Raw genomic sequence first — 26,329 nt, 5'->3', positions numbered from 1 at the left:
TGGGCTATCTTAGAACTCCAAGCAGCTAAAATACAAATTTTATAAATTTGTCATGGCTATTGGCCTAGTTTACAAGAAATGCTAAGCCATTTCCTGTATGAATGAGCTCCATGAGCCAGAGCAAAATGTCAGGTTTGAAGGTTCCCTAGCTCCCCATCCCCTCTTCTTGCATGGTCAGGATAACTTCTGTTGTGTTTTACTTTCACTTTCAAAGGATCTCACCTTAACATTACTGTATGTATGAACCAGAGATCCTGGTTTACAACAAACACTGGTTAGTTTCTAATCAAACAAGCTTCAAACCATGGGTTATGAAGGTGTCTTTTAAAACTAATCATTGCTTGATGAAAAGCTGGCCAAGTAGTAGAATGGGGGCAGGAGAAGGGAACGTGTGAGCCTGACACTTTGCTCAGGCTTGTGGAATCACATCAATAGAGCATTAAACCATGATTTAACATTTAAATGGATGAAGCTGTTCTGCACACAAAGGGATGGACAAATGGGTTATCTTCTCTTTTGAACTGAGTTAGAAAGCCTGCATATGCAGAACCTGATGTTATTATGAGGTTCTGAACTCGGGGGCCAATTCTCTCCAATGCCAATTTATTCATCCAATCAGTGGTGCAGCTGGGGTAAAAAAAGCCACAGGCAGAAAGGCAGATGATGGTGGCAGTGGCAACAAGCCTAGTGTCAGCACCTGGGTGGGATGGGCATGGCAAGGCCCATCAAGGCTGGCTGTTGACGGCCACCGCATCCTTGAAACTTGGCGTGAAACTCCATATACAGTGGTACCTTGGTTTTTGAACATCTCAGAAGTCAAATGTTTTGGTTTTCGAACACCAAAAACTCAGAAGTAAATGCTTTGGTTTTCAAACATTTTGGAAGTCGAACGGTCTTCCGGAATGAATTGCATTCGTAAACCGAGCTACCATTATACTCAGAATGTTTATTCTTTTTTTTTTTTAACAAGATTGGCAAACTGTGTTTGGTTTTTTTGTGTGCACTAACTTAACAGGAATGTAAATGCAGTTATTAAGCAGGGGGAGGGCAGAGAGGTGTGAGAGAAATGGAAAAGAAATGTTAGTTATGCGCTTCCCAACTGACATACTATACATTGCCATCTAAAGGGCCCATTAAGATTAAATCCAGGGACTAAAATTTTATTTCTCCCAGGTTTGGGGTTGTGTTGGGCAACTAGGAAATCATTAAAACATTTGGATCAAAAGTCTTCCCATGTTCCTCGACAGACACACCTGAACTGTCAAAACACTTACACACATCCCTTTTGGTGTACTGATGTTGGTGCTCTGATGCTGAAAGGGCAAAGCCCATGCAGAGGGTAAATATGATATTGGACCTCACTCAAAATTGGAGAGGGATGTGAGGTATCCTATGACCCCTTAGGCACCCTTCCAGAGGCAATATGATTGCAGCCTAAAAAGCTAATTTGGTGGAAGCTACGCAAATATTTTAGCCCAAGTTGCATAAGCAGTCAAAAGCTCTAGGTTGCAGTATCTGTGTTCTTCAGGTGGGAATCAAGTAGATGACATGTATTTTGGGAACCAGCATCTAATTACTCATCTCTGACAAGAAAGCCAACTATTCCTTACAGTATAACTGTCTTTGGCTCGTTTATCTCCCAATATTTTCTTCCGAACAACAAGTTGCTAATACTTATCCATTTGATAGAAATTTCCTCAAGACAGCTTTGGGCACCAGAACTGAGAAGTTTAACAAGATTAATTTTATGCATTCCGTCTTTCTTACATCAGCAGCTAGAAATGTTCTGACCTACAGAGACAAAGTCTTTTTAAATCTGTAGATGCATCACTGCTCATAAGAGATTTATAGGGTTTTTTCTTACTAGTTCTTCACTTATCCCATAGAAGGAGAAGAAACAAGGGGAGATCATTATTAATTCTCTTGAACAAAAAGGGAGTAAGTGCACTTTTCTCTTGGAAAATGCCTCCATTTTTTCTGCTTATCAAATTTTATCATGAGTTCCTGATACCCCCCCCCCAAAAAAAGGAATATAACATGAGCAGCAGACAAGACACAAATTCCTAAAAGGGTGTGTGTGTGGATCTACTAGGCTACCATTTGTATGAGTCACTTTTGGAGCTAAGTGTTAACCAAAGCCTAAAAGCTATGTTAGAATTTAGCTGACTGTGAAGCTAGAAGGTTCATATATGACTCCTATACAAAAACACAGAACTGGGATTCAAAATACAATTAAAAAAGAAAAGAAAAGCCACAAAATGAACTGAATTGATTCAGAATTACTCAAAACTCACAAACAATACATTCTTTGTTTCCTGTAAGTAAATGCAACTTTTAACTACTACAATAAAAATGTTACCAAAGCTCATCAGAGAAAATAAAAAGTCCAATAAATAAATTAAATGAATGAATGAATGAATGAATGAATGAATAAATAAATAAATAAATGTTACAGATGATAATTTTGCTACTCTTAAAATATTTAAATCTTCATCTTTAGAACTACTGGATGAATGACACACAAGCAAATAAGCCCAGTGTAAAACAAATGCTTTGCTTTATTTTTTTTTTTTTTATAAGAATTTATTGACATTTTTACTTATAACAACATACAACCTTAACCACACCTACATTTATACACATACAAAACAAATACAATTACACATCTTATACAAAAATTGCCATGATTTTTCTTCTTAATTAGACATCTACCAAAAAAAAAAAAAAATTTCTTTTTCCAATCTTGACAGTTGACTTCCCCTGCCTTTTCACCTTCGAGTTTATATCCATAATCTACTTTTTAACCTCTTCATTTAAAAAAAAAAATTAAACTTAATTATATATATAAAATAAAACATTCATCTTAATCTTCATCTTAGTCTTAATCATCTTAATCTATAAACTTAAACCACTTAAAATGACTTCATTTATACTACATCCTTATAAGTCCTCACAAATCATCCTCATCAAATCTATCTCTTCTATCCTTTGAACTGCTGCTGATAACATAAAAACTTGAAATATCTCTTTTCATATTCAAACAAATAATAAAACAAACTATTGTTGACAGTGTTCACCCTCCGATTTCAAAATACCATAACAGATTGCTTTAGATTTTACTTAATACTTCACCCCACACCCCCTCTGTCCATTCTTCTTCTCCTGATGGCATCAGCACTGAACTTCCATGCAACTTCCCTCTCCCAACGTCCACAGATCCAGGCACAGTCCAAAGCTCTCCTTGCCACGAGCTCCGAGGTATCCAACTCTCCCTCTCTCAGCTTCTCCGGTTCTTTGTAGCATTCCTTTTCTTCTTGTAAATACCTTAATTCTCTGTCCCTGGCCCCCGAGCTCACACCTCGGGGACTGGATATAGCAAATCTTAACATCGCCTTGGGGCTGCCACCCCCAACAAGCGAATTTCTTCTCCGAAGTAGCTCATTCATTTCTTCCCATCTTTCCATCCATCCTCTCAGCTCTTTGACAAGATTTCCTTCCAAAGTGTCAAAAGTTTTGTTAGCCTCCTCTGTGGGCAGTTGGTTCCATTTCAGACCCCCACACAAGACTTTGACTTTTCTGTAAATTAGTTCCACCTTCAAGGCAGTGAGCCTTTGTTCATCTGTTAGTCCAGAGTTCAATACCAGTTCAAGGACGAAACCCAGCATACTGGCAGAGGAGGAGGAAGTGGGTATCATATTTCTTCTCCTGTCTCTTTGTTCGTCGCCATTTTCCTAAGCTGGAGCGCAAACACCGCAACTTTAAATAGAGATATTTTCCGCTAGTTAGCTTCCCAAGAAAAAAGTTTGCCAGTCTCATGTATCGATTTTAGATACTTTATAACCAGTTCTGTGGCAGCAATCCCTCAAATTGGTTAATTTCTTAGGCTCGAAGGGAGGGAGGCAGGCTGCCTTTCTCCTTCCCCCCGGATCGTTCCAAAAACACGATTTCTGCCAAGATTATTTACTCACGACCACCGGGTTCCTTTAGCTCCATTCTTCACAGGTAGAACTTGGACGCTCACCGCGGGCTTTGCCGCCGCATTTGCATCCCGGTTGGGGCATATCCCCGTAAGCCCGGCTCCGTTGTCCCTTCACCCCCACTCCCCCTTTACAGGGGGGTAGGGGAAGGGTTCGGAGCCTCCGCGGGCACAGCCGGGGAGCCCAGGGTGCGGGACGCTCTTCCCGCACCCCAACCGGAGCCGCGCGCTGCGGTAGCGCGGCTCCTAACCCCCGGGATGGATCGGGCGCCTCGCAGCCGAAGCAGCCCCGACCACCCGCTATGGCGTCGCCAGCCGGAAGTCCACAAATGCTTTGCTTTAAAAGCTTGGCTAGAGTTAGGGAAGAAGTCATACTCCAGATGTTGTGGGACTACAATTCCCATCACCCCTGATCATTCCTCTACAAAAACAACAACAGCATGCCATTTGTGCTACCCCTTCCTCCAATCATATCCTTTGCTTGTTGGGTTTGTTCCATTTTACTTTCCATACAAGCCAACAGTGTTCTGTGTTCTGCAACAAGACAACTGCTGAACTGATATAACAGCCTGAGCTTTGTTACAGCAGACGCCATCCCTAGCCAACATTTAAAGTTAAATCACCTGCTCTCAAGCAGAAACAAAACAAAACAAAACAACATTTAAGTGCCCACTAAAATGCTCTCAATTGAACATGGGCCATAAAAGAGAAAATTATCTCACTGAAAAGAAAAAGTAAATACAGAAATGGAGACAGAGACAATAACAAAAAAAGTGACAGCTCTTTCTGAACAGATAGGAATATGATCCCTGGAAGCATCTTTTCTAGCACCATTAGCCCATGAAAAATCATATTTAGTGAATGCAAGAGCAGCCTAATTTTGAGTATGTAGAAATGATAACAACAATGAAGGGAATCTGCCCTCTTATGCTGTGTAAGGCAACCTGTGTACTGACCATGCTACATAAATAAATAATAAAAGTTTCTGAAGACTATACATCTGTATTTATCAGAAACTTCCCAAGTATATTTATTATATAAATGATGGTGCCAAAAAAAGAAAAGGGCCATTTGAAGAAAATAACATCTGTATAAAGCCATGAGAAGACAAGGGTGAATGGAGATGTGACCAGCTGTCACTTTTTCTCTTATACTAAGAGCAGAGATGGGTGTGGGGAAGACATCTTCTATTACAGGTTTCCATCTAACATTTAGGAGACAGCTGCAGGACTCATAAAGACAGCTATCCTTTTAGACAGCTATCTTGATGATAGATTTTTCAAGTGAAATCCTGACAGGCATTTACCACATGCTGAAAAATCCAAAATTATTTAATTCCTGCTTCAAAACTTCATTCAATCAATATAATAGTCCAGCCATGTATTGCTATTTTAGTTGAATGTTTGCACTGTTATTATTACTATTATTTATTGAATTTACACCCTGCCTTTCCTCCTGATGGAGCCCAGGGTGGGAAACACATACACAATTTAAAAACAAATACAAGCAAAATATGGCTAAAATATGAGACTTTTTGGTGAAGATCAGGTAGTCACTCAATAAATGAATTACTGAATGAATAAATTACATTATTTTAGTGGGTCACTTTATATTATAGACTTGTGAGGGCTTTGATAAATGACAGAGGTCTAATACAGGCAGCAAGTGGAAATAAATTCATGTGGAAATCCATCATAAAGTTGCTCAGTCATCTGTATTACTTACAGTGTGGTGGTGCTATATCTTCTTCCCTGCCGCACAATGTGTAAAAAAGGCATGCAGCCAGTCCCAGGTTCTGTCCTTGGCATCTCCTGGCAGGGCTGTAATACACTCTTGTATGAAACCCAGGAAGAGCTCCTGCCAGTCAGTGTAGAGCTAAAGAATCTTCCTTATTTCTAAACTCGTTTTTTTAATCATAGAGTCATAGAATTATAGAGTTGGAAAAGACCCTGAGGGGAAATCTAGTCCAACTACCTGCAATGCAGGAATCTCAACTGAGTGCCTGCGCCTGGCAGCAATACAAAAACAATTCCCTCAGATTCATTTGAAGTTGTTGACACTGGCAAGGTTGAAAGGAACACGAGGAGTGGGGGAATCATGCTTAGTTCTATCATCAAGGCATCCCTCAGATCAGGAAAGCCCTCTGAGGTGATATTATGCAGGGGTGCCTGGAAGCAGTGGACAAGAACTCTGAAAAACTCATTGAGTGGCAAGGCCCCCAACCCTCCCCCAATGTTGGAATAAATACACTTGACACCAATATTTTAGGTTAATGGACTAAAAAGGCCACAACTTTATTGGTTACAGAATGTGAGTGGTATTGGCTTAGGCATTGGAACCGAACCAACTATATCTGACTCCTGCCTGCCTACAGGAAGTCTCAGAAGGGTTAACCACCAGTAGGGGGAGCCCTGTGATGCACATCAACTAGGAACTCCCCCAGTGTCACTGATAGGGGTCGTGCCATGGCTCTAGCCCCCACCTGGGCTTCGGACGGGGCCACGCCCCCCCAGATTCTTTTAAGGGAATACCCTTGAAATAGGAGGGGTGGGTGGTGGCCTCTACCTCCCCTCACCTCCAACCAAATACTCCAATGCCTAACTGCCAAACCTTACAGAGTTGTGGCGATTTGCTACCAGGTAGGCGAAAAAGCCAAATGGCTGGTGCCAATTTGTCAAGTGGAAAAAATTCTGACCAGGCCACTTCAACAGGCGACCAACCGAGGTCCATAGCAAGGTCAAAGGATTAAGGGCCTAATCTTAGTGAGGGAGGGTGGGAGAACTGCGCAAGCGGGAACCAGAAAAAAGGGGCGAGTTCCTGCATGCAGGCAGTTTAAATGCTACACACCATGCCCCCTGGTCGCCTGGATTGGTCAGCCTAGGGTGCGGAGGGGACTCCCTAAGATGCAGGGGCTAGCCACACACCCGCACACAGGGTGGGATCGTGTCCAGCCTACAACTCCATTTCCCCAGGGAAGGGAAATGGCTTTTTAGTTCTGTAAGCACCTTACAATGTGACAGCACTGAGTTCTGCTTCCTATAGGCACTCTTTCATTCTTTTGGAGAATAGGATATAGTCCCAGACCCTCCTGCATCATTACTAAAAGTAATGGACCTAACATAGACATGTTGATTGATTTCAATGGATCTACTAACAATAAAACTTCAGAGGAACCCAGTGTTTGTGACATTGTTCTTATACAGTTTAGTCACTAGGTGGCACAAAACTTACTTGGTTCTAAGTGGAATTTCCATTGGCCGTACTGTTCTTGCAGATGTTCTGAGTTATAGTCCCTCCCACATTTAATATATCTACATAAAGATCTGGTTTCATCCCCTGGCAAAAAACCCAAATCTTATATTGTACAATAAGGCAACATAATGTATTATCGACACCTCAAATTACACGTTTCAATTATTGCCTGCATAGAGTAATCTAATATTTGTTTCAAAATAAATACTTTGGGTGGGTGGTGGGGGAGCAGGCCAGGCTGGCTGGCACAAAAACGATCATGTACCTGTAGCCCTACTCCCCAAACATCTAGTAACAAACCTAATAGGGAAATCAAAAGTGAGATTCACAGTCTGTTAGGCATGCACTTGTCTGGATTCTAGGTGGTGCAGAACACAAGTACTTTCTTGCAAAAATGCAAGGTATTTTCTTCCTATCCTCCATATATGTCAAGTGGACAAATATATGTCTAGGGGGAGGGGAATATAAAAATTACCAACTGCAGCCTTCTAAAAGAATCTTTCAGCCATCAATTTGGTCTGGTCTGGCACAAGCCAGCCAATGTGATGCAGGCTTATAAATCAACTTTCCAATCACCCATTGTGCTGTTTAGAGTATAAAGCACACAAAGAAACCATTTTTAATAAGCCTCAATCTTAAATTTCCCTCCCTCCAGCTGTGTTTGTGCATTGATCCAAATATTGCTGCTCTATGTGTTTGTGCCTGAAGAAGAATATTTTGGCTGAGGCACCATGGGATATATCTTTGTTTTCCTCGAAAACTATTTCCCCAAACTACCATGCCCTCTATACTGCCTAAAATATCAGGTAGCACAGTACGTATGTCTGCAGTGTTCAGCCTTCTCCTGGAAACCCTCCCTTTGTCTGTCTGCTCAGTAGTACAAGGTTTCGTTTCTTAAGTATTTTGTGGGGTTGGTGCCTTTTCAATAGTAAAAGTCCTTATTTTCACTCTTGTCTTGCCCAATAGAGCCAAGCCTTCTTTTCTTTGTTGGTAACTCTCTTCATTGACTACTGTAACAGAAGCCCCTCTATTTCCATGCCTACTGGATGATTACTGAACTGTACATTTTTTAATTACACAGTAAACATGGATCTCCTCAGCTGCCTCCTGTCCTATTTCCTCCTGTAAATAAGAATCTTTGTCTGATTTGGTTGTGCAACCAAACATTGCGTGGCTTTTTTAAAATTAAGATGCAAAGCATGTAAATTTGTCCCTGCTGCTTCCATGGTAGTTTCCACATTTACAGGTTTATCCCTGTAAATCAGCTAGAAATTGCTCTTGAATTACAACATCACCAACTCCACACACAAATCTGTCTCTCAACATATCCTCCAAAACATTTCCAAAAGAATAGGGTTCTGTAAACTTTTTGAGATTAGCTCTATACTGATAGATTCAGCTCGCTCTCTCCCTCCTATTACAGAATTTGAAATGTTCCTGTTATACTTAGCCTTGAATGCAGCGGTCAATCAAGATTTTTGGCAACCTGCCAAACTTTTATGCTCTGGTATTAGTGGTTGCAACAAACTTGTTAAAGTAGCAAGTTTTATTGCCACACACACACACACAGCAACGCCCTTGGAATGATGATGATAAAACTGATGAAAATGTAAATAGGGGAGGTGCATAACTAGGCATTGTGAGTGCAGGGACAAAGGATAACAGTTCAGAGACCAAAGTATCACAGGTGAAAACTCTTATTAGTCATGTTTCTATTCCTCAGAAAGAAAAGGCAGAAAAATAGTAAGAAATTAATTCATAATTTGTGAACTATGGTCCTTACTCAGAAGTGAAGTGACAAAACAAAACTGATGCAGAGTAGCAGAATTCTTGGGCATAGATCAAGAACTTTCAGCTGCTTATCAAGACTAGAGAAAACTAATCTTTTAGGGATCACTTTACAAGGCTCTGCTAAAGGCTGTGAAACAACCAACACACACACACACACACACACACACACCCAACACACTATATGACTCATCACATACTTTAACAAATCAAAATAGCACTTTCTCTTTACTTCCTTGTACTAGCGATTAAATGTCACTATTTGTTCCTGCCAATGTTAACTGGAATTGCCCATATGGCAAAATCTTACTACAAACGATATTGTACAGTGGTACCTTGGTTTACAACCATAATCCGTTCCGGAGGTCCATTTGTAAACCAAAACAAGTTGTAACCCAAGGCGCGCTTTTGCCAATGGGGCCTCCCAAAAAAAATTGTTCGTAATCCCAAAAAAAAGGATGCAAACTGGGACACGCTCTTCCAGGTTTGAAGTGTTTGTAATCCAAAACATATGCAAACCAAGGTACCATTGTATTTGAAATTTACATGTTGCCAAAAATTATGAGATCCCAACAGGATTTGAAAAAGGATTTTCTATTTGTGATACTTTGTTCAATGATGGAACATAAATGTGCTACATGTGGAAACATAAATATAAGAATACATTGTTTGCCAGAAACTGTTATGGGTTGGAGGGGGGAGTAGCACTCAAGCACATAATTTTTTCCTAGCTAACTGGGAGGAACATCCCTTGATCTATCTTTCTTTTTTTTTGGAACAATGCAAGAAGGGCAGAAGCAACTATTCCAATCTACCACTAGGTTCCTCATTGGCTTCCCTTAAAACACCTTATTGCTGTTTTATTTGAATTTTGTGATTTATATTTTTATTTGTAAGCCACCTTACATAGAAAGGTGGGATATATATGTTGGGAGGGAATGAAATTAACTCCTGTTGAACAACCACTTTGAAGATAGGTTGGCTATTTGACTGCACAATGTCACCCAATGGACATCAGCAGGTGAGCAACTTCAGTGCCTCCTTCATGCACAAGTATGCTCTTCATGTACAAGACATAAGGGTGCTCAATTAATTTTGGAAGCTAATGTGCAAAAGACTGTGACGAAATAATAGTCCATTACATGGCAGTATCTGCTTTCCTCTTGCTGCCCAATACATATTGTTGGAGGAGCATGGTTGTCCTTGTTATATCGCTCCTTTGCACATATCAGTAGGCAGTACTACATTCACAAATCCCAAGTGAGCCTTCATATCCAAGAAGCATGGTCTCTCTGCAACGTTACAAGATGAATAGAAGAACTGGACTATCCATCAGGGCAATCGTTATAACAGCACTGAGGTATAGAATCATAGAGTTGGAAGAGACCACAAGGGCCATCCAGTCCAACCCCCTGCCAAGTATGGCCCTTCCAAAGCTCTTTTAATACCTAACATTGTTGAGATAGTCTGCTCTTCTTATTTGAAACGAGTAGCTTGAGTCGAGCAGGGTGAGGACAGCAACGACATAATTAGGAGCAGAAAGGGTAGGTGTGATCAGGGGCGTCGCTGGGGAGGGGCGGTGGGGGCGGTACGCCCCCAGTGACAGGGTGAGCAGCGGCGGGTGGGGACGACCCCTCCCGCCACTCCCACGCGCCGCTGCGCCCTCCGTCACCCCGGGAGCAGCAGCACACGGATGGGGTGCTGCCGCCGCTTTTTTCGGCGGGGGGGGGTCGACCAGCGAGGGGGGGTGTCACGCTTGTCACCCCCTCATCGCTGGTCACCACCCCCCGCCGAAAAAAACCGCGGGGGGGGCGGGAAAGGAAGCAGAGCAGGCGCGTTTAAGCGCCGCTCTGCTTCCTTTTCCCCTTTCCGCTGCTTTTTTTCGGCGGGGGGGGGCGACCAGCGAGGGGGGGTGTCACGCTTGTCACCCCCTCCTCGCTGGTCACCCCCCCGCCGAAAAAAACCGCGGGGGGGCGGGGAAAGCCTGGAAAGGAAGCAGAGCAGGTGCGTTTAAGCGCCGCTCTGCTTCTTTTCCAGGCTTTCCGCCCGCTTTTTTTCGGCGGGGGGGGGCCCGACCAGCGAGGGGGGTCACGCTTGTCACCCCCTCCTCGCTGGTCACCCCCCCGCCGAAAAAAAAACGCGGGGGGGGGGGCGGGGAAAGCCTGGAAAGGAAGCAGAGTAGGCGCGTTTAAGCGCCGCTCTGCTTCTTTTCCAGGCTTTCCGCCCGCTTTTTTCGGCGGGGGGGGCCGGACCAGCGAGGGGGGGTCACGCTTGTCACCCCCTCCTTGCTGGTCACCACCCCCCTCCGAAAAAACCGCGGGGGGGGGGGCGGGGAAAGCCTGGAAAGGAAGCAGAGTAGGCGCGTTTAAGCGCCGCTCTGCTTCTTTTCCAGGCTTTCCGCCCGCTTTTTTCGGCGGGGGGGGGGCCCGACCAGCGAGGGGGGGTCGCGCTTGTCACCCCCTCCTCGCTGGTCACCCCCCCCGCCAAAAAAAACGCGGGGGGGGCAGGGAAAGCCTGGAAAGGAAGCAGAGCAGGCGCGTTTAAGTGCCGCTCTGCTTCTTTTCCAGGCTTTCCGCCCGCTTTTTTCGGCAGGGGGGGGCCCCGACCAGCGAGGGGGGGGCACGCTTGTCACCCCCTCCTCGCTGGTCACCCCCCCGCCAAAAAAAAGCCTCGGAAAGGGGGAAATCCCCCCTTTCTGCATACACGTGTGTCGTGACGTCATGATGACGTCACGACGCACGCGTCGTGCCCCTCCCCCAGGGGGGTGCTTCTGCGCTGCCGCCGCCCCCAGCAGCGCAGAGGCTAGCGACGCCACTGGGTGTGATTTATCATCCATCAGCATATTTGGTGTGTGTTTGGTGTAAATAGCACTTCTGATGTAGTAATAGGATACAGGCAGTATTATGATGTATGTTTAAACAACCAGCACACTCTTTGTATTTACAGAGCATGAATACTTCTGAACTATAAGTATTTTGGCAGTGTCCTTTTAGTTAATTGGTTCTTTAAATACACAAGTACTAATAACTGTACATTTTTACGTTGGTACAGAACAGTGTGTTTTGAAAATATTATAGACATTCACTTCAGATACAAAACAAATAGTTTCCTATAGCTTAAGTACTTTTCCTCCTCATTCACCAAGTACTATTTTTAGTACAGTATAACGTTGCATTCAGTATAATTGCAAGGCAAATTAGAATTCTTGGAATGATTCCAGATGATGCATTAAAAAATTAATTCATCTTTGGTTCTGAGAATTCCTTTAATAATCATCTGCTTTTCCTTTGGCGTATAATAAATTGTCATCAGAGTATAATTGAAAACAAGCGACAAGATCAAGAAGAGGTCCGATATGTCAGTAAACTGTTCTGAAGAAGTACAGAGGGGAGCAAAATTCTTCACATTTGCATCAATATAATCATTATGAAGCAACAGCTAATCAATCAAGACTAGCCAAACTCTCTAAAAGGAATGTCTTAGAAATTTATTTTATTTTCTAACGAAGTTTCCCTCCCACCTCCTGCCCTGGCTGGTGTAAGCTGGTAGAGCTTTAGAAATAGTGGATCATCCTCTACTGCACTCCTCACACACCCAGTTAGGATGGCTCTGTGTGATGTTTCGCTATTAGGTGCATCCCTTTAGGGGGAAATGCTAGAAAAATACAAAAAAATATAACAAATACTATGAAAAAGAAGCAAGGGAAGGCTGAGGCTAAGTAAGCCTTACTTAATTTATGTAGTTTATACTGACCAACTAAGAAGTACTAACCTATTTATTAACAACACCTAGAATAGTAATAGCCTGAACCTGGAAAACCTTGCAATTAATGAATATTGATCACTCGTATAATATAGTCTGGCAACCAGCCATAATGGAAAAGTTGTCGCAAATATATATATAATTTTTACACTGTGTGATGCAAATGAAACAACATATGGATGAGAAATACCTACAACATATACTGCAATATGGTGCAGGTACTATTCATTAGCTCATTCCTGTGTTTTCCAAGTTGATTGATTGAAAAATTCAGTGAACTGGTTTACTATAATCACCTCATTATGTACTGTAAAATAATGTGCTTTGTATTTTACTCCCCTAATGACCCATTTCTTTGTCAGAATGGACATGTTGCAGCTCAGCAGTTGATTATTCAGTCAACTCAATTGTTTCGGCACACAAACAAATTTCCATTCAATGTAAGTAGCCAGCTGCTATGTGCCACAGTTCAACTAAAATTCAAAGGATTGTATGAACTGGCCAGAAGTCCATACTAATTTCCATTTCATTCATGACTATTCTTTTGAAACTGCTTTTGATCAAGAACACTTGTCCATCTAAAAGTGGATTGCAGCCTTCGGTACAGAATTACAGAATAAATTTAGTTCCAATCACATTTCAATATAAAACTGCCTATTTTGCTCTTCCTGAAACAATGCACAAACTGAAATGCAGCTTTGGAAATCCTTTGAAATTTGCACCTCTCTAAATTTTGCAATGCAGATCAGCCCCCCCCCCATGTGGATTTTAAGGGGGCAGATGCATATTAATTCATATACTGTATTAGTGAAAATAACACAAAAACATGCATTGCTATTAGGAATATTCATTGAAAAATAAGTACATTAGGTAAGATTGCGTAAGAATGTGTATACTAGAAGAAATGTACACTAACATGCTAATTAATTGTTGTGATTACTTTTTTTAAGTGCAAAGTTAAAATTGAGAAACTAAGATTTGTTCATGTCTGCTTCTGGCACTTCAGTTCCTGTCTAGGATATTACAGGATAACATAAAATTCATTAGTAGTCTTGGCCAGAGAGCCATGATTTATAGAAGTAAATGAATTCTAAAATCCTAGTCCTTTGATTTCTTTTTAAAACTTCAATTTCATAAAATCAATTGCCACTCTCCTTAAGAACTGTGTGTTATACAATGGAGATGAAAGTTAATTAAGAAACATTTGTACATGGTAGGATACATACCACCCTTCATCATTCCAACTTCATAACATTTTCGGAGCCTGCAAGCCTGGCAACTTTTCCTCCTGTTCTTGTCAATAGTGCACTGGTTAGTAGCAGGACACATGTAATCATTGTGACCTGTAAAAATCATAGGGAATTGACATTAAAGTGACAATTTTCACAGATACCCCTAAAACGCAATGCTTTCATAAGCTATAATGTTTGGTTGGCATGAGGGACATTGCCTTTTCAATGGTGGCCCCACATTTCTCTCCCCACAGAATAACTTATCAATGCTTTGAGGTTGAAAACATTTCTATTTAAAAACAACAACCCAGTCTGTGTTTAATTAATTTGTCATGTTGGTAAAACATTAAACTGCGGCAGACAGTATTTTGTATCAAATTGTGCTGGGGGGAAATGAAACTGCTGCTGATTTTTATATTTGAAATCTTATTTTATAGTAGTGCTGTCTTTTGAGTTTTTATATATTTTTATATTTTTATGTAAGGTGGCGTTTCCTGAAAGGCAAGGTAGATATGCATCAGATAAATCCATAATAAGCTCCTGTCACTTGCTCTTGACCTACTTCCTGATCTAACAAACGGAGTATAGCTTTCATCATGGGTGTACTGGATGTATACCAGTGTTCCCTTGAGAATTTTGTATTTCCTATTTGAAATAATAAAAACAAAAATCCTATGCTACTGAAGCCTTGGTCTGGATTGAAAACACAGAGCTGATCCTAGCCAGTCCTCCTTCTACACACAGCTAAACAGGACAAGGTACAGCACACAATGAAACAATTTTATGACAGAACTGTTTGTTCTTCATTCAGGTCAGGGATCTGAAAGTGAGCTTGTTGGAGGCCTTGGTCTCATCAGACCCAGTCCTCTATCATTCATTATATGTTAGCAAAGGTAAGTTGTGTGTTTTTTTAAGAAGCTACTATCAGATTATACCAAGAACAAGTCTGTTGACTTGTACAAAGTAAACAAAATAAATAAAATTCCTCCTATTAAGCAGAAGACACTACATGATTTAGTGACAGACCACGTAACACCTAAAAAAGTATTGTTCAGAATTATAATTTATTTTATTTATAAATTAGTCACCTAAGGAATTAGAAATGACTTGACATTTTAATTCTTCAGTCTGTACTATATCAAAATATATTTACTACATTAGAGTCCATAGAAAATAAAGACTATGTACACTAGTATTCTGTGTTAAGTCATACTTACAGTAGACAGCTGAAACCAATGGGTCTACTTTGAGTGTGACTTAGTTGGATATCACCTACTGTTTTAGTTACATTGGATGATATCCTATGACTTTGCTGCAACTTAAATCCATTAATTCCATTGGGTCTACTCTGAGCATGACTTTATGTGGTATAATTAATTTTGAATTACAGCTGTCATTAAATTTCACTACCAATTCATAAGCCACATACTATCATTAAAAAAAGTTTGGGGAGCAATTCTATAGTCCCAGGGCGGAGAAATTTGTGGGTTTTCCTCTTGTAGCCACACGGGTTAAACACGCTACAGAAGCATCAGAGGAACAATGGGCTAAATCAGGCAGCGAACTAATAGACTTGCCGCTTGAGGCAACCCCCCCCCCCCCAATCACTGCCGCTGCCACCTCCACTTGCTACCCTGCTTACCATGTGGAGACAGCCCAGGAAAAAGGTGAAAAGAAGGCCAGAGGGGAGCAGTTGCTTCAGGCAGCAGATCCAGGCCCAAGGAGCACACCACAGCCTCCTCCTCTGCCCTACTGCCACTGCAATCGGGGTGGGATGCAGCGGAGGAGAGTGGCACGAGGCACGCTCCTCAGGTTTAAATCTGCTACCGGAGGCAACTGCCTCATCTCACTTGGCCCTGATCTCTGGTACTTATATAATTGTTTACAGTAAGGATGTTAGTTTACTACTCCAGTTATTATATAATAATTATTCTTCCTAACAGATACTATATTTAATTATTGGATTTACACACCACCTTTTCACCAAGGCACCCAAGGCAGTTTTAAATTATTAAAATAATAATTACTAATCGTAAAATACCTAAAACCCAGGGACTGGAGTCACATCCTCTGCAACATGCTTCTATTCTCTTTCATAAGGTAACAACCACTGTATAGGAAATGTCAGAGTATGTCTGAAACACTTTTGCTCATAATCAGAATGTCCTGTGTATATGAAACTCTAGATTACAGAAATAAATCCCACTGGTCACAATAAAACCTCGTTTCCACATAAAGGACTTAGAGCTATCATATGTCTAGTCTTATGTCCAGCATCAGATTTGTTATACAATTCTGCAGGATGTCAAAGATACTCTCTCACACACGCACAAATACATAAGCTTAAATGTGATTGAACAGAACAGGATAGCTGAGACAGATTGATTTGAGGCGAGAAGTCGTAGTAATCAAAGCACAGCTACAAACGAAAGGAAAGATCCTGACTTTAAGCTAAAGCTAAATGTGACCAGTAAATACTGTATATTCTGCTGCTCATACTGGCCAAAAGCTATTGCATGGCTTTGTTGTATAAAGTTTTTTTCTTTAAGTATTAAGTTGCTAAACTTAATTGCCATTGCTAAATAAGGGACACAGTAGACAAAATGTACAACCAAACAGCCACTCAGAAGTAAGTTTTTCTGAATTCAATGGGGCTTACTTCCAGTGAAGTGGGTTAGAATTAAAGATTAAGTGAATACTCATTAACAACTAGCTTTGGGTAATTTACTCAAAACTCAAAATAATAAAATACTAATAGTAAGTATTTACTGTTTATGGAGAAGAGTGCACACACACCCCGAAATCCAAAGCAAAACAAAAAAGTTTCTATCAAAATAAATATGAAACAAAGTCGCAATAAAGAGCAATACTGTAATTATTTTATCTTATACTATGAAAAGCAGAACATGTCAGGGTTAACATTGTATGAGTGAAGGTTGTACACCACCCAAAATCAACAAGCAAATGATACTGACCAGAGCTATGGCTTATATAAATAATTTTGTGTGCCTAAAGTAGACATACCAAGCATATTTACTCAGAAGTAAGTCCCACTGAGCTCAAGGGGACTTACTGTGCAGTAGGTGTGTGTTTAGAATTACAGACCTAGTGCATTTGTATCTCAGTAGGTAAGTCTTGGCAATTCTGACAAAGCTGACTTCAATCACTCTTCTAAGCCTTACTCTCCATTTGCATCCTATCTGGAGAAAGTATCACAGCAAAGTTTGAGTTCTGTTTGCATCCAAGGGCATGGCTATGGGAGAAGCAAGACCCTTGTGGGGGTGTTGATGCTGTGAACCTCTCCATCACAGGTTCAGGTTGTATATATGTGTATATATGTGCATAGGTATATATGTAAATAAACCATATATCATAAAGACATCACTGTCTCCACTGTGCCTCATTTCCAAAAGGAAGTATGAACCCTGGGTAAGTGCCTGGAACTCCCAGAATCTCACACCACTTGGAGACTGAGAGGGCCTGCAACAGTATTTTTGTTCAGTCCTTGCCCCAATATCACTTTTCTAGATTATAATCACTATTTCACACCGCACATGAGATGTGTGTACAATATAGTCGAATCTGAGATTTGTTGCCTCAATGTGTACCACTTTACATTTACTTTCACTGAATATCATTTGCCATTTGTTGCCCTTTCAGCTTGGAGAGGTATTTCTTATTTCTTCACAATCTGCTTTGATTTCATCAACTTTATGTTCTGTGGTATCAGCAATAACGCCAATTGATATTTTTTTTTAAATGTAGATATTTAGATTTAGGTATATAATCTTTCCAGAGAGATCCATTAAGAGTCTTATGATTCTTTCGTTCCCTCATTTTATATATTTTTTTCCATTTCAGACAGATAATAAAATGGGAGTATTCCTTTTCCAGATGATACTTACACATGACCTCCTATTCCGACCTGCCCCCGCCCCCAAAATGGCTGAACCAATCAACTGTGCAGATTCCAATCTATGAAACGTGTGGCACACAGCTATGCTATCTTCCCTTACTCTCTCCATCTGATAAATCACAATTGTTTTTTAGTGCTTGGCATGTGATCAAACCAACAGCTGTACTAGAGTAAAAAACAAAATCAATCACTCATCACCATCTCCCTGTTATCACCCATGAGACAATGAGCATTTCTGGGAACACATCTTTCAGGATGAAAAAATAAGTTACGTAGCTGCAGAGCCATGTGGAAAAAGTATTAGTCTGCTTTTTTCTAAAAACTGCAAATGATACATTTGACATCACCACTATCAAATACCCTGCATGCAAAAAAATTGGGCAGAAATGCCTAAAATATAGCATCATCAATAAAAGGTTCTCAGAGAAATAGCTGGTACCCCAAGTATTATATAGTGAGTCCAGCCAGTGGTAATATATAGTATTATATTTATTCATGGCAGCAAGCAGTAAAAGACACGCACACAAAACGCCATCCCTGCTGCTTTATATAGGCACTTGGGCTAGCCTATCCAACCCAGGTGAAACTAATTAAAAACAATCACTACTTCCCTTAACTCATTCCTGGCTGCTCTGTTACTGTGCTGTGCCTGCAATTCAGTACACAACACCAAGAATGAAATTAATGGAGACTTGCATGCACTGCACTGACACTGGCTAGACTGTTTTGGCTTGAGGGTAAGATTCACCCTTGGCCAACCCTTCCAGGAGTGTCCAGGGACTTGACCAGTGGTGGATGTGGCCAAAAGTAGGTGTGGCCGCCCCACACTTGCATACACATACATACAAGAAAACTTGCAGACAGAAATAAACAAAGTCACACAGCCTGCTCTCCTCAGCTGATTTGTGCAGATCAGCTGTGGAAGAGGGTTATACCCTTCTCCCCTTTCATCATTACCACCCCCTCTCCTCTCATCAAATTATCATTCTGGTGACCATCAGGGTGTTGGCCTCAAATCACCCTAGCATTCTATCAACTTTTTTCTTTTCTTTTTGACACTGCCTGCCACCAGAATTGGTGCTGTTTTATACAACCCAAAAATATTGCTGCCGGGGTGGTGAGAGATAAGGCCGCCTGCATTAGAGTTTTAATTAAAACAATGTAAACATCATGAATAAAGAAGCTTGTAGAAATGTAATTAATGAGAAAGGTTACATGAGGTATCATTGTGCAATGGAACTCTGCAGAACTTTGCACTGTGCACTTATTTGCTTTCTTTCTTACTAACTTACTATATTTATTGTATAAAGTCAACCAGTAACATAGGGCAGCTTTCAACTAATGATAGAATGGAGGGCACAACATCTGCACTAAGAAAGGTTGCACAAGGAGAGGGCTGCTTACCCCTTCCTTCTACCTGAAGCCTCTCTGCCCCCTAAAAGTCTCCCCATATAATATGAGCCATGTCAGTGAGAGAGAGAATCATGAACAACTGGGTAGAGGCAGCTTGAATGAGCAGGAACATCATGTGCACTGCCACCCAATTCTTAACAATTCCATTCTCCCCTGCAGCATCTCGCAACATAACACATCAAGGAGGGGCTCTTGACCAACCAGAGTGGTGATGTTGCTTTGTGAGTGTAAGAGGTTGCAGGGGATGTTGAATATGAGAGTGATCTGTTGTGTGAGCAACTTTCTCTTTTTAGATCTAAGCCAGGGGTAGGCAACCTTAGGCCCGCGGGCCAGATGCAGCCCATTCGCCTTCCAATCCAGCCCACGGACAGTCCGGGAATCAGCGTGTTTTTACATGAGTAGAATGTGTGCTTTTATTTAAAATGCATCTCTGGGTTATTTGTGGGGCATAGGAATTCGTTCATTTTTTTTTTTCAAAATATAGTCCGGCCCACCACATGGGACAGTGGATCAGCCCATGGCTGAAAAAGGTTGCTAACCCCTGATCTAAGCCATGGTGACCAACTCCATATGTTTTGGGGCTACAACTCCCATCACATCTACCATTTGCCATCTGGGCTGAGGCTGGAGTCCACAACAACTGGAGGGCACAACTTTGTCACTCTGTTCTGAAAGGCAAACCTCTTGGGTTTCAGGCCCAGGCCACATATTGTGGAGAGATATGTGAACGCTGTTGAACAACATCTCCTCATGTGAAATGCTATGCAAACAGCAACAAATGAAGTGTGTGTGTGTGTGTGTGTGTGTGTAAATACTAACACAATAACATCACATTTTCTTTTCAACTACTTGCATTGGAGGGTGGGAGGAAATATGAATTGCCAGCAGCTATGCAACTGTCCATCAGGTGAGCTGTGTTTTGGTGGAAGAATCTCAGCTGGGGCTTCTGACTGCAAGTGTGACTGTTTTCCCCTCCTTCTCTCAGAGCAGAGCCAGCCCATCCATGATGCAGGGTGTGAGACAACTGCCTCAGGTGGAAATTGAGAAGGTGGCACTCCCACGAGTGTCCCCACTGCCCTACCACCACAGAAGAAATTCAGGTAGGGGAGGCTTCAGCAGCAGCAGAGAGGCACAATGTTCTATTGCCCAGGTTTTCTGCTAGTCTCCCCCACCCCGGCCACAGAAAGGGACCAACAGCAAAGCTCTGTGGAACGCCTCCCCTCTCACTGGGTCGGTGAGAGGCATTCCCTTGCCCAGCTTTGCCACCAGGCGGGCAGGGAACTTTGAAAAATGTTGATTGTAGAACCTCATGCCCTTCTCCATCTCAGGAGAGGCAGGGGAATGCCTCTCAATGACTCACTGCTTTATAAGATAGAAGCTTTTGTGTACTCATATGCTATTATAAAAGAAACATTTAAATTCCCTTCTTACAGTAACATAACAGATTATAGCAAATGGTAGCAATGATGCATAGCTTCTGTGCGCTCTGTCCCAACTGAACATACTGCTTTACTCCAGCCATACTGCTTTATAACAGATATTGGATAGGAATCAAACCAAAACAAACCTTAATATAACTGTGACACTCAATTAATACATTTAAAGCTTCCAGCTATGCTTTCTCTCATTCACTCACTTCACTAAATTATTTTCATCAAGCCGATCTTTTATATTGCTCTCTCACCTTGTGCCTCTACAAGCATAATTATAACTTGCACTTATTATAATGGAACCTTTATAACTGACTTCATCATGCTTTCAAACTCACAACAACCTTTACACCCAAATTTTTTACATACACCAAATAATAAATTATGGAAGCTTTAGAACTGACCTCATCCCACTTACAAAGAGTGGCTGGGGGCACTCAGCCAGATGGGCGGGGTACAAATAATACATATTATTATTATTATTATTATTATTATTATTATTATTATTATTATCATCATCATTACAAACTCACAGTAATCTTTACATCCCAATTACTTTACATGTACCAAATAAACACTCAAGTTGGCTTCTTGCTGAAATTTTTTTAATTAAATAAAATATATGCCAATACTTATGGATTTGCTAGAACCTGGTTTTACTTCATTTGACAGCATAATTCATTTGTAGTAATAATAATTTCAACTTGCGTTAGATATTGCTGTAAAATTCTAAATATAAACAAATTGGGAAACAGGATTGTTTCATTTTTAAGGAAACAAGAATAGTATTACAAAACTGGAGTCCAAATTATTGACTTCTGGGAGGTTTCAAACTTACTGTGGCAATTTTTGTAATTGTTGATATGCAGAGGACAATAATGTAGTAAAAAATAATCTCATATCTATATGCATAACATTTAGTTATCTGTCTTTGATGTAGGGGTCAGAATTGCTAATAAATTGAATGCACTGGTTTTTAGATGTAGGATATATCTAAATATATTTCCCAAATAAAAGTAGAAATACAAGGACACATCTCACCCTTCCTTTGGTCATCTTGGAGGGCCTTAGTTTGGGGGTTTCCTTTTATATTTTTGCCACATTATAAGCACCTACATTTTATCAATGAGGTGGGACCCCATAACTTCTGCTCAGGTTTCTTGTGACAGCAAGTATGGACAGGGTCAAGGTATTAATTACAGGAGGAGAAACTGAGCATGCTCTCTGCTCTGGATCTCTGGCTATCTTCAGTTCCAATGTACAGTATATTTTTCCAAATATACAAAAATGTGCTATTTCTAGACACAGGCTTTATAACTCTTTTGGGTGTTAAATCACACATTCACAGTGTCTGATTCTTTGTTCACTATTTTTATCTCCCTTGTATTCTAGCGCTATGAAATAAGATTTCAACTGTGGGCAGTAAAAGGGCACAAGCTTCCGTTGCTGCAGCTGACCATGCTACCTTGCATTTTTGAGCATGCTCAGTTGCATTTTAGAGACTTCCAGTGTGGCAGGCCCTGTTTTTGGAACAGAATCTCTGTTGGGATTCTAGTTGTACTTTCCCAAAACAACTGAATACCGGTACATATTTGTTTCAACAACCTTTTTTCAGCTAGCTTAAAATGTATTTGCCTTAGGTGCTTATTTTATATTGTTTATAAACCCATCTTTATTGTTTTCAAAGGAACTTCTAGTTGTTTTTCTGTAAATTGGCTTGAGACTTATGTGGAAGATGATTCAAAATTTAATAAAGTAAATAATAATAGTAATATGTAAAAAGCTGCTGTGGATGCTTTCAGTAATCACACAAATCAGGTGTTTTGCAAGGAAGAGGGCATGGACAGAGATAAAAGCCAATACCCTTACCTCTTCCTTCTAGTTTCTGGGAGTGCTAATGACTTTTCTTGGGAGGCTTTATATGTACAACCACAACAGCTGGATTAAGGCATTTGTTCAGAAATGCTTGCTTTGCAGAAAGAAATATCAGTATATTTTATTTAATCAGCCCAGCCCAAGGAAACAAGGCATTTAACAAGGTGAGCACCAGAGATGAAGAGTAAGCAACAACATCTTTACTGCTGGAGAACTAAACACATCTTAATACAATATACAACCAAATGGAAGGAAATTTCCTCTTTAAAGTATGAGGAACACACACACAGTTCTTAAATAAACTATAGGAAATGCAATCAAACTTGTTAATGAATTCCTGTCTCCCACTATAATTGCCCTTTGAAACTTTCCCCTTTAAATTTTACATTGCATTTATTAGCCTGGTATTTAGGTTTCAGCTAATGCAAGTAAGGGCCTGCAATCAAATGTTGAAGAGGATTTTGAATTATGTTTGTAGCAGATGTATTAGTAAAGAGATAAAAGCATGGACATTTATTTTCTGGGTTTTTTTTGGGGGGGGGGGTTGCCTTGGGGAGCATGCTGCTGTGCTCATGTTTTGTTTGTGAGGTCAGGATGCTGGGCTGCATGGATCTTTGGCCTCCTCCAGCAGGGATCTTATTTTCTTATAGGTTAGAGCCTTCACTATAGGAACTTATTTCCCTTTTAAAAATATGATTTTATGTATTCATTTATTTCTGGAGTTTCTATACTGCCTTTCTGCCAAGTCACCCAAAGCAAACACATTATATAACATGCCAAGTGCCAGAGTCCTCTCAGGCCTACTGGGAGCCAATAGTATGTGTGCTCCCTGGCCTGCCCATCTTCTGTCAGCATTGCAAGGTAATAGATTCATGATTTGAAAAGTTCTTGAGAGCCAGTGTGGTGTAGTGGTTAAGAGCGGTAGACTCGTAATCTGGGGAACCGGGTTCGTGTCTACGCTCCTCCACATGCAGCTGCTGGGTGACCTTGGGCTAGTCACACTTCTCTGAAGTCTCTCAGCCTCACTCACCTCACAGAGTGTTTGTTGTGGGGGAGGAAGGGAAAGGAGAATGTTAGCCGCTTTGAGACTCCTTCGGGTAGTGAAAAGCGGGATATCAAATCCAAACTCTTCTTCTTCTTCTTCTTCTTGGAGTTTAAGTGCTGCTAGGGGAGCTGACTTTACCTCGCCTTTAAGCTTGGTGCTATTGAGGGACATTTCTAGAAAAATAGGTGATGGTACTCACCATGAAGTGGTTACAGTAAGTGCCACACTCTTTAACAAAAAAACAAAAAAGGTGTCAGTCCTACGTACCCTTAAGTACCCCCTGAAAAAAGCACTGGCTTATCCCAAGCCCAGAAGAGAAGGGGGAGATTTCCCGGCAGAGCTGGTCCTGAGGAGGGCGTGGCTATCCTTTAGGTTCTGTCACAAGCTTCAATTAGATGTACACACACACACACTCCTGCTAGACTCAGAGTTTCCCCATAGCTAAGTTGTTTCCCCTGTTTTGGCTATGAAGCTAATGCCTCAGGAAAACCTAGTTCAATATTAGAAGGCGTGATTAAAAGTTAAATTACGGATGGTTTAAGAAGTAACTGTGTGTGTTTCTCTAGTGCTTCTCAGAACAAAGTCAGCTATTTTCTTATTTCCACTGAATACTGGAGGGGAGTAAACAGACATGCATATCAATCAGCTCTTGTAAATTAAATGCAAACATAGTCAGCAGTTGTCAATGATATATTTGTTAATTAAAATGTCTCGTGGAACGTCTGGTGTGAAACTGTCAAAGCTTCTGGCTTATGAGACGTATCAGTGTAATTATTTCCACAAAAATGTAGTTGTTTCAGTTATTTATACTACATTCTCAGAAGTTGCAGTATCATTTAATCTGCTTCAATCGAAAGACTTGAAATGCTGCAAGCAGTTTTCAAGATGAAAACATGACCCCACTAAGCAAACTTGCTAGCAAAAGCCTTAAAGATAACATAAATCTTTAGTTAAAGATAAGAGCTGTAACAATTCAAACTCAAAAATGTATGAAGGTTGGCTATGCTGGGTTCAGAGGTTTGAGACCCTTAAAAAAAAGAATTTGGGCTCAGCCTATGCTTGGTAGATGAACAGGCTTACCTCAGAGTTCCTTCCTTCCTTATAGCTACATGCAGACTTACGTTCCTTCCTTCTAGAATTCCCCCCACACCTGCCTGCCTACAATAAGTTCTGGAGTGGACCTCTGCTTAGGCCAGAGCATTCTGAACTCTTGGCTTGGATCAAGAAATGGGAATGTCATAAGCAGTACACACAGCTCAATCTCAGGTGAGGCAACTGCTTTTAAACTGAACAGGTCTTGGCCAAACAAAGTTGTGGCTGCACACAGGGTTCTTTCATCTCTGTGTAAGAGGCTGATTTGGACATAACACTGAAAAAATACTGATGACCTACATGCACTGGAAATTGAGCTTCTATTAACTGCTACATATTCCATGTGGCAAACAAAAGAAATCTTAAACAAAATTTGGGAGAATGCCAAATATGCCTAATAACTTATCAGACACCAACATACAAATGGGATTTTTTTTAATATCAAAAGGTCACCTTTTCATCAAAAAGGAAAAAAAAGGATTGCAACAGCAAATGGATTCAAGATGGCAATCCATTAGTAACCCAAATATTGTATGCAAGTCTCTCCTTAAGTTTCAGAATACTTTTTAAAAATACATCTGCTATCAATGACAGGCAAAAAAGATTATCATCCCATTAAGATATGGTGCTCAAAAGAAAGAGCAGGTGAAGATTAAAGAAAAGGAGATAAAGATGTTTATGTAAACCACTTAGAGGTTTTGATAATTAGTATACAAATCGTGTTAAAAAGTTAACTCCTGCTGGACCCCACTGAAATCAATGGGGCAAGTTAATCAGGGCCAGCTTATATTCCACTGATTAAAAAAGGAGCTAAATTTGACTATTTTATTTACATTGGGATCTATGACTGCACTCCTATGAACACATACTTGGGAGAAAATTTCACAGGGGGATTTCTAATAACTGTTGTTGTTGTTCAGTCGTTCAGTCGTGTCCGACTCTTCGTGACCACATGGACCAGAGCACGCCAGGCACACCTATCCTTCACTGCCTCCCGCAGTTTGGCCAAACTCATGTTAGTAGCTTCGAGAATACTGTCCAACCATCTCATCCTCTGTCGTCCCCTTCTCCTTGTGCCCTCAATCTTTCCCAACATCAGGGTCTTTTCCAGGGAGTCTTCTCTTCTCATGAGGTGGCCAAAGTACTGGAGCCTCCACTTCAGGATCTGTCCTTCTAGTGAGCACTCAGGGCCGATTTCCTTGAGAATGGATAGGTTTGATCTTCTTGCAGTCCATGGGACTCTCAAGAGTCTCCTCCAGCACCATAATTCAAAAGCATCAATTCTTCGGCGATCAGCCTTCTTGATGGTCCAGCTCTCACTTCCGTACATTACTACTGGAAAAACCATAGCTTTAACTATACGGACCTTTGTCGGCAAGGTGATGTCTTTGCTTTTTAAGATGCTGTCTAGGTTTGTCATTGCTTTTCTCCCAAGAAGCAGGCGTCTTCTAATTTCGTGACTGCTGTCACCATCTGCAGTGATCATGGAACCCAAGAAAGTGAAATCTCTCACTGCCTCCATTTCTTCATGAGATGACAAAGAAATTG

General features: G+C 41.0%; 1 protein-coding gene across 8 annotated transcripts in view; it reads right to left on the bottom strand.

Annotated features, from left to right (window-relative positions):
- Positions 1–26,329, bottom strand: part of ESR1 (estrogen receptor 1) — a 199,501-nt gene that overhangs the window by 51,952 nt on the left and 121,220 nt on the right. For all 8 annotated transcript variants that reach the window (XM_033144012.1, XM_033144014.1, XM_033144017.1 and 5 more), the window contains one exon: positions 14,005–14,121. In XM_033144012.1, coding sequence (XP_032999903.1) covers positions 14,005–14,121 — 117 coding nt within the window. The remainder of the gene's footprint in view (positions 1–14,004; positions 14,122–26,329) is intronic.

This window comes from Lacerta agilis, chromosome 3 (assembly GCF_009819535.1).
Source record: "Lacerta agilis isolate rLacAgi1 chromosome 3, rLacAgi1.pri, whole genome shotgun sequence".
NCBI classification, from domain to species: domain Eukaryota; kingdom Metazoa; phylum Chordata; class Lepidosauria; order Squamata; family Lacertidae; genus Lacerta; species Lacerta agilis.
Note: the sequence above shows the minus strand (reverse complement) of the source record. Positions and strands in the feature narration are given on the sequence as shown.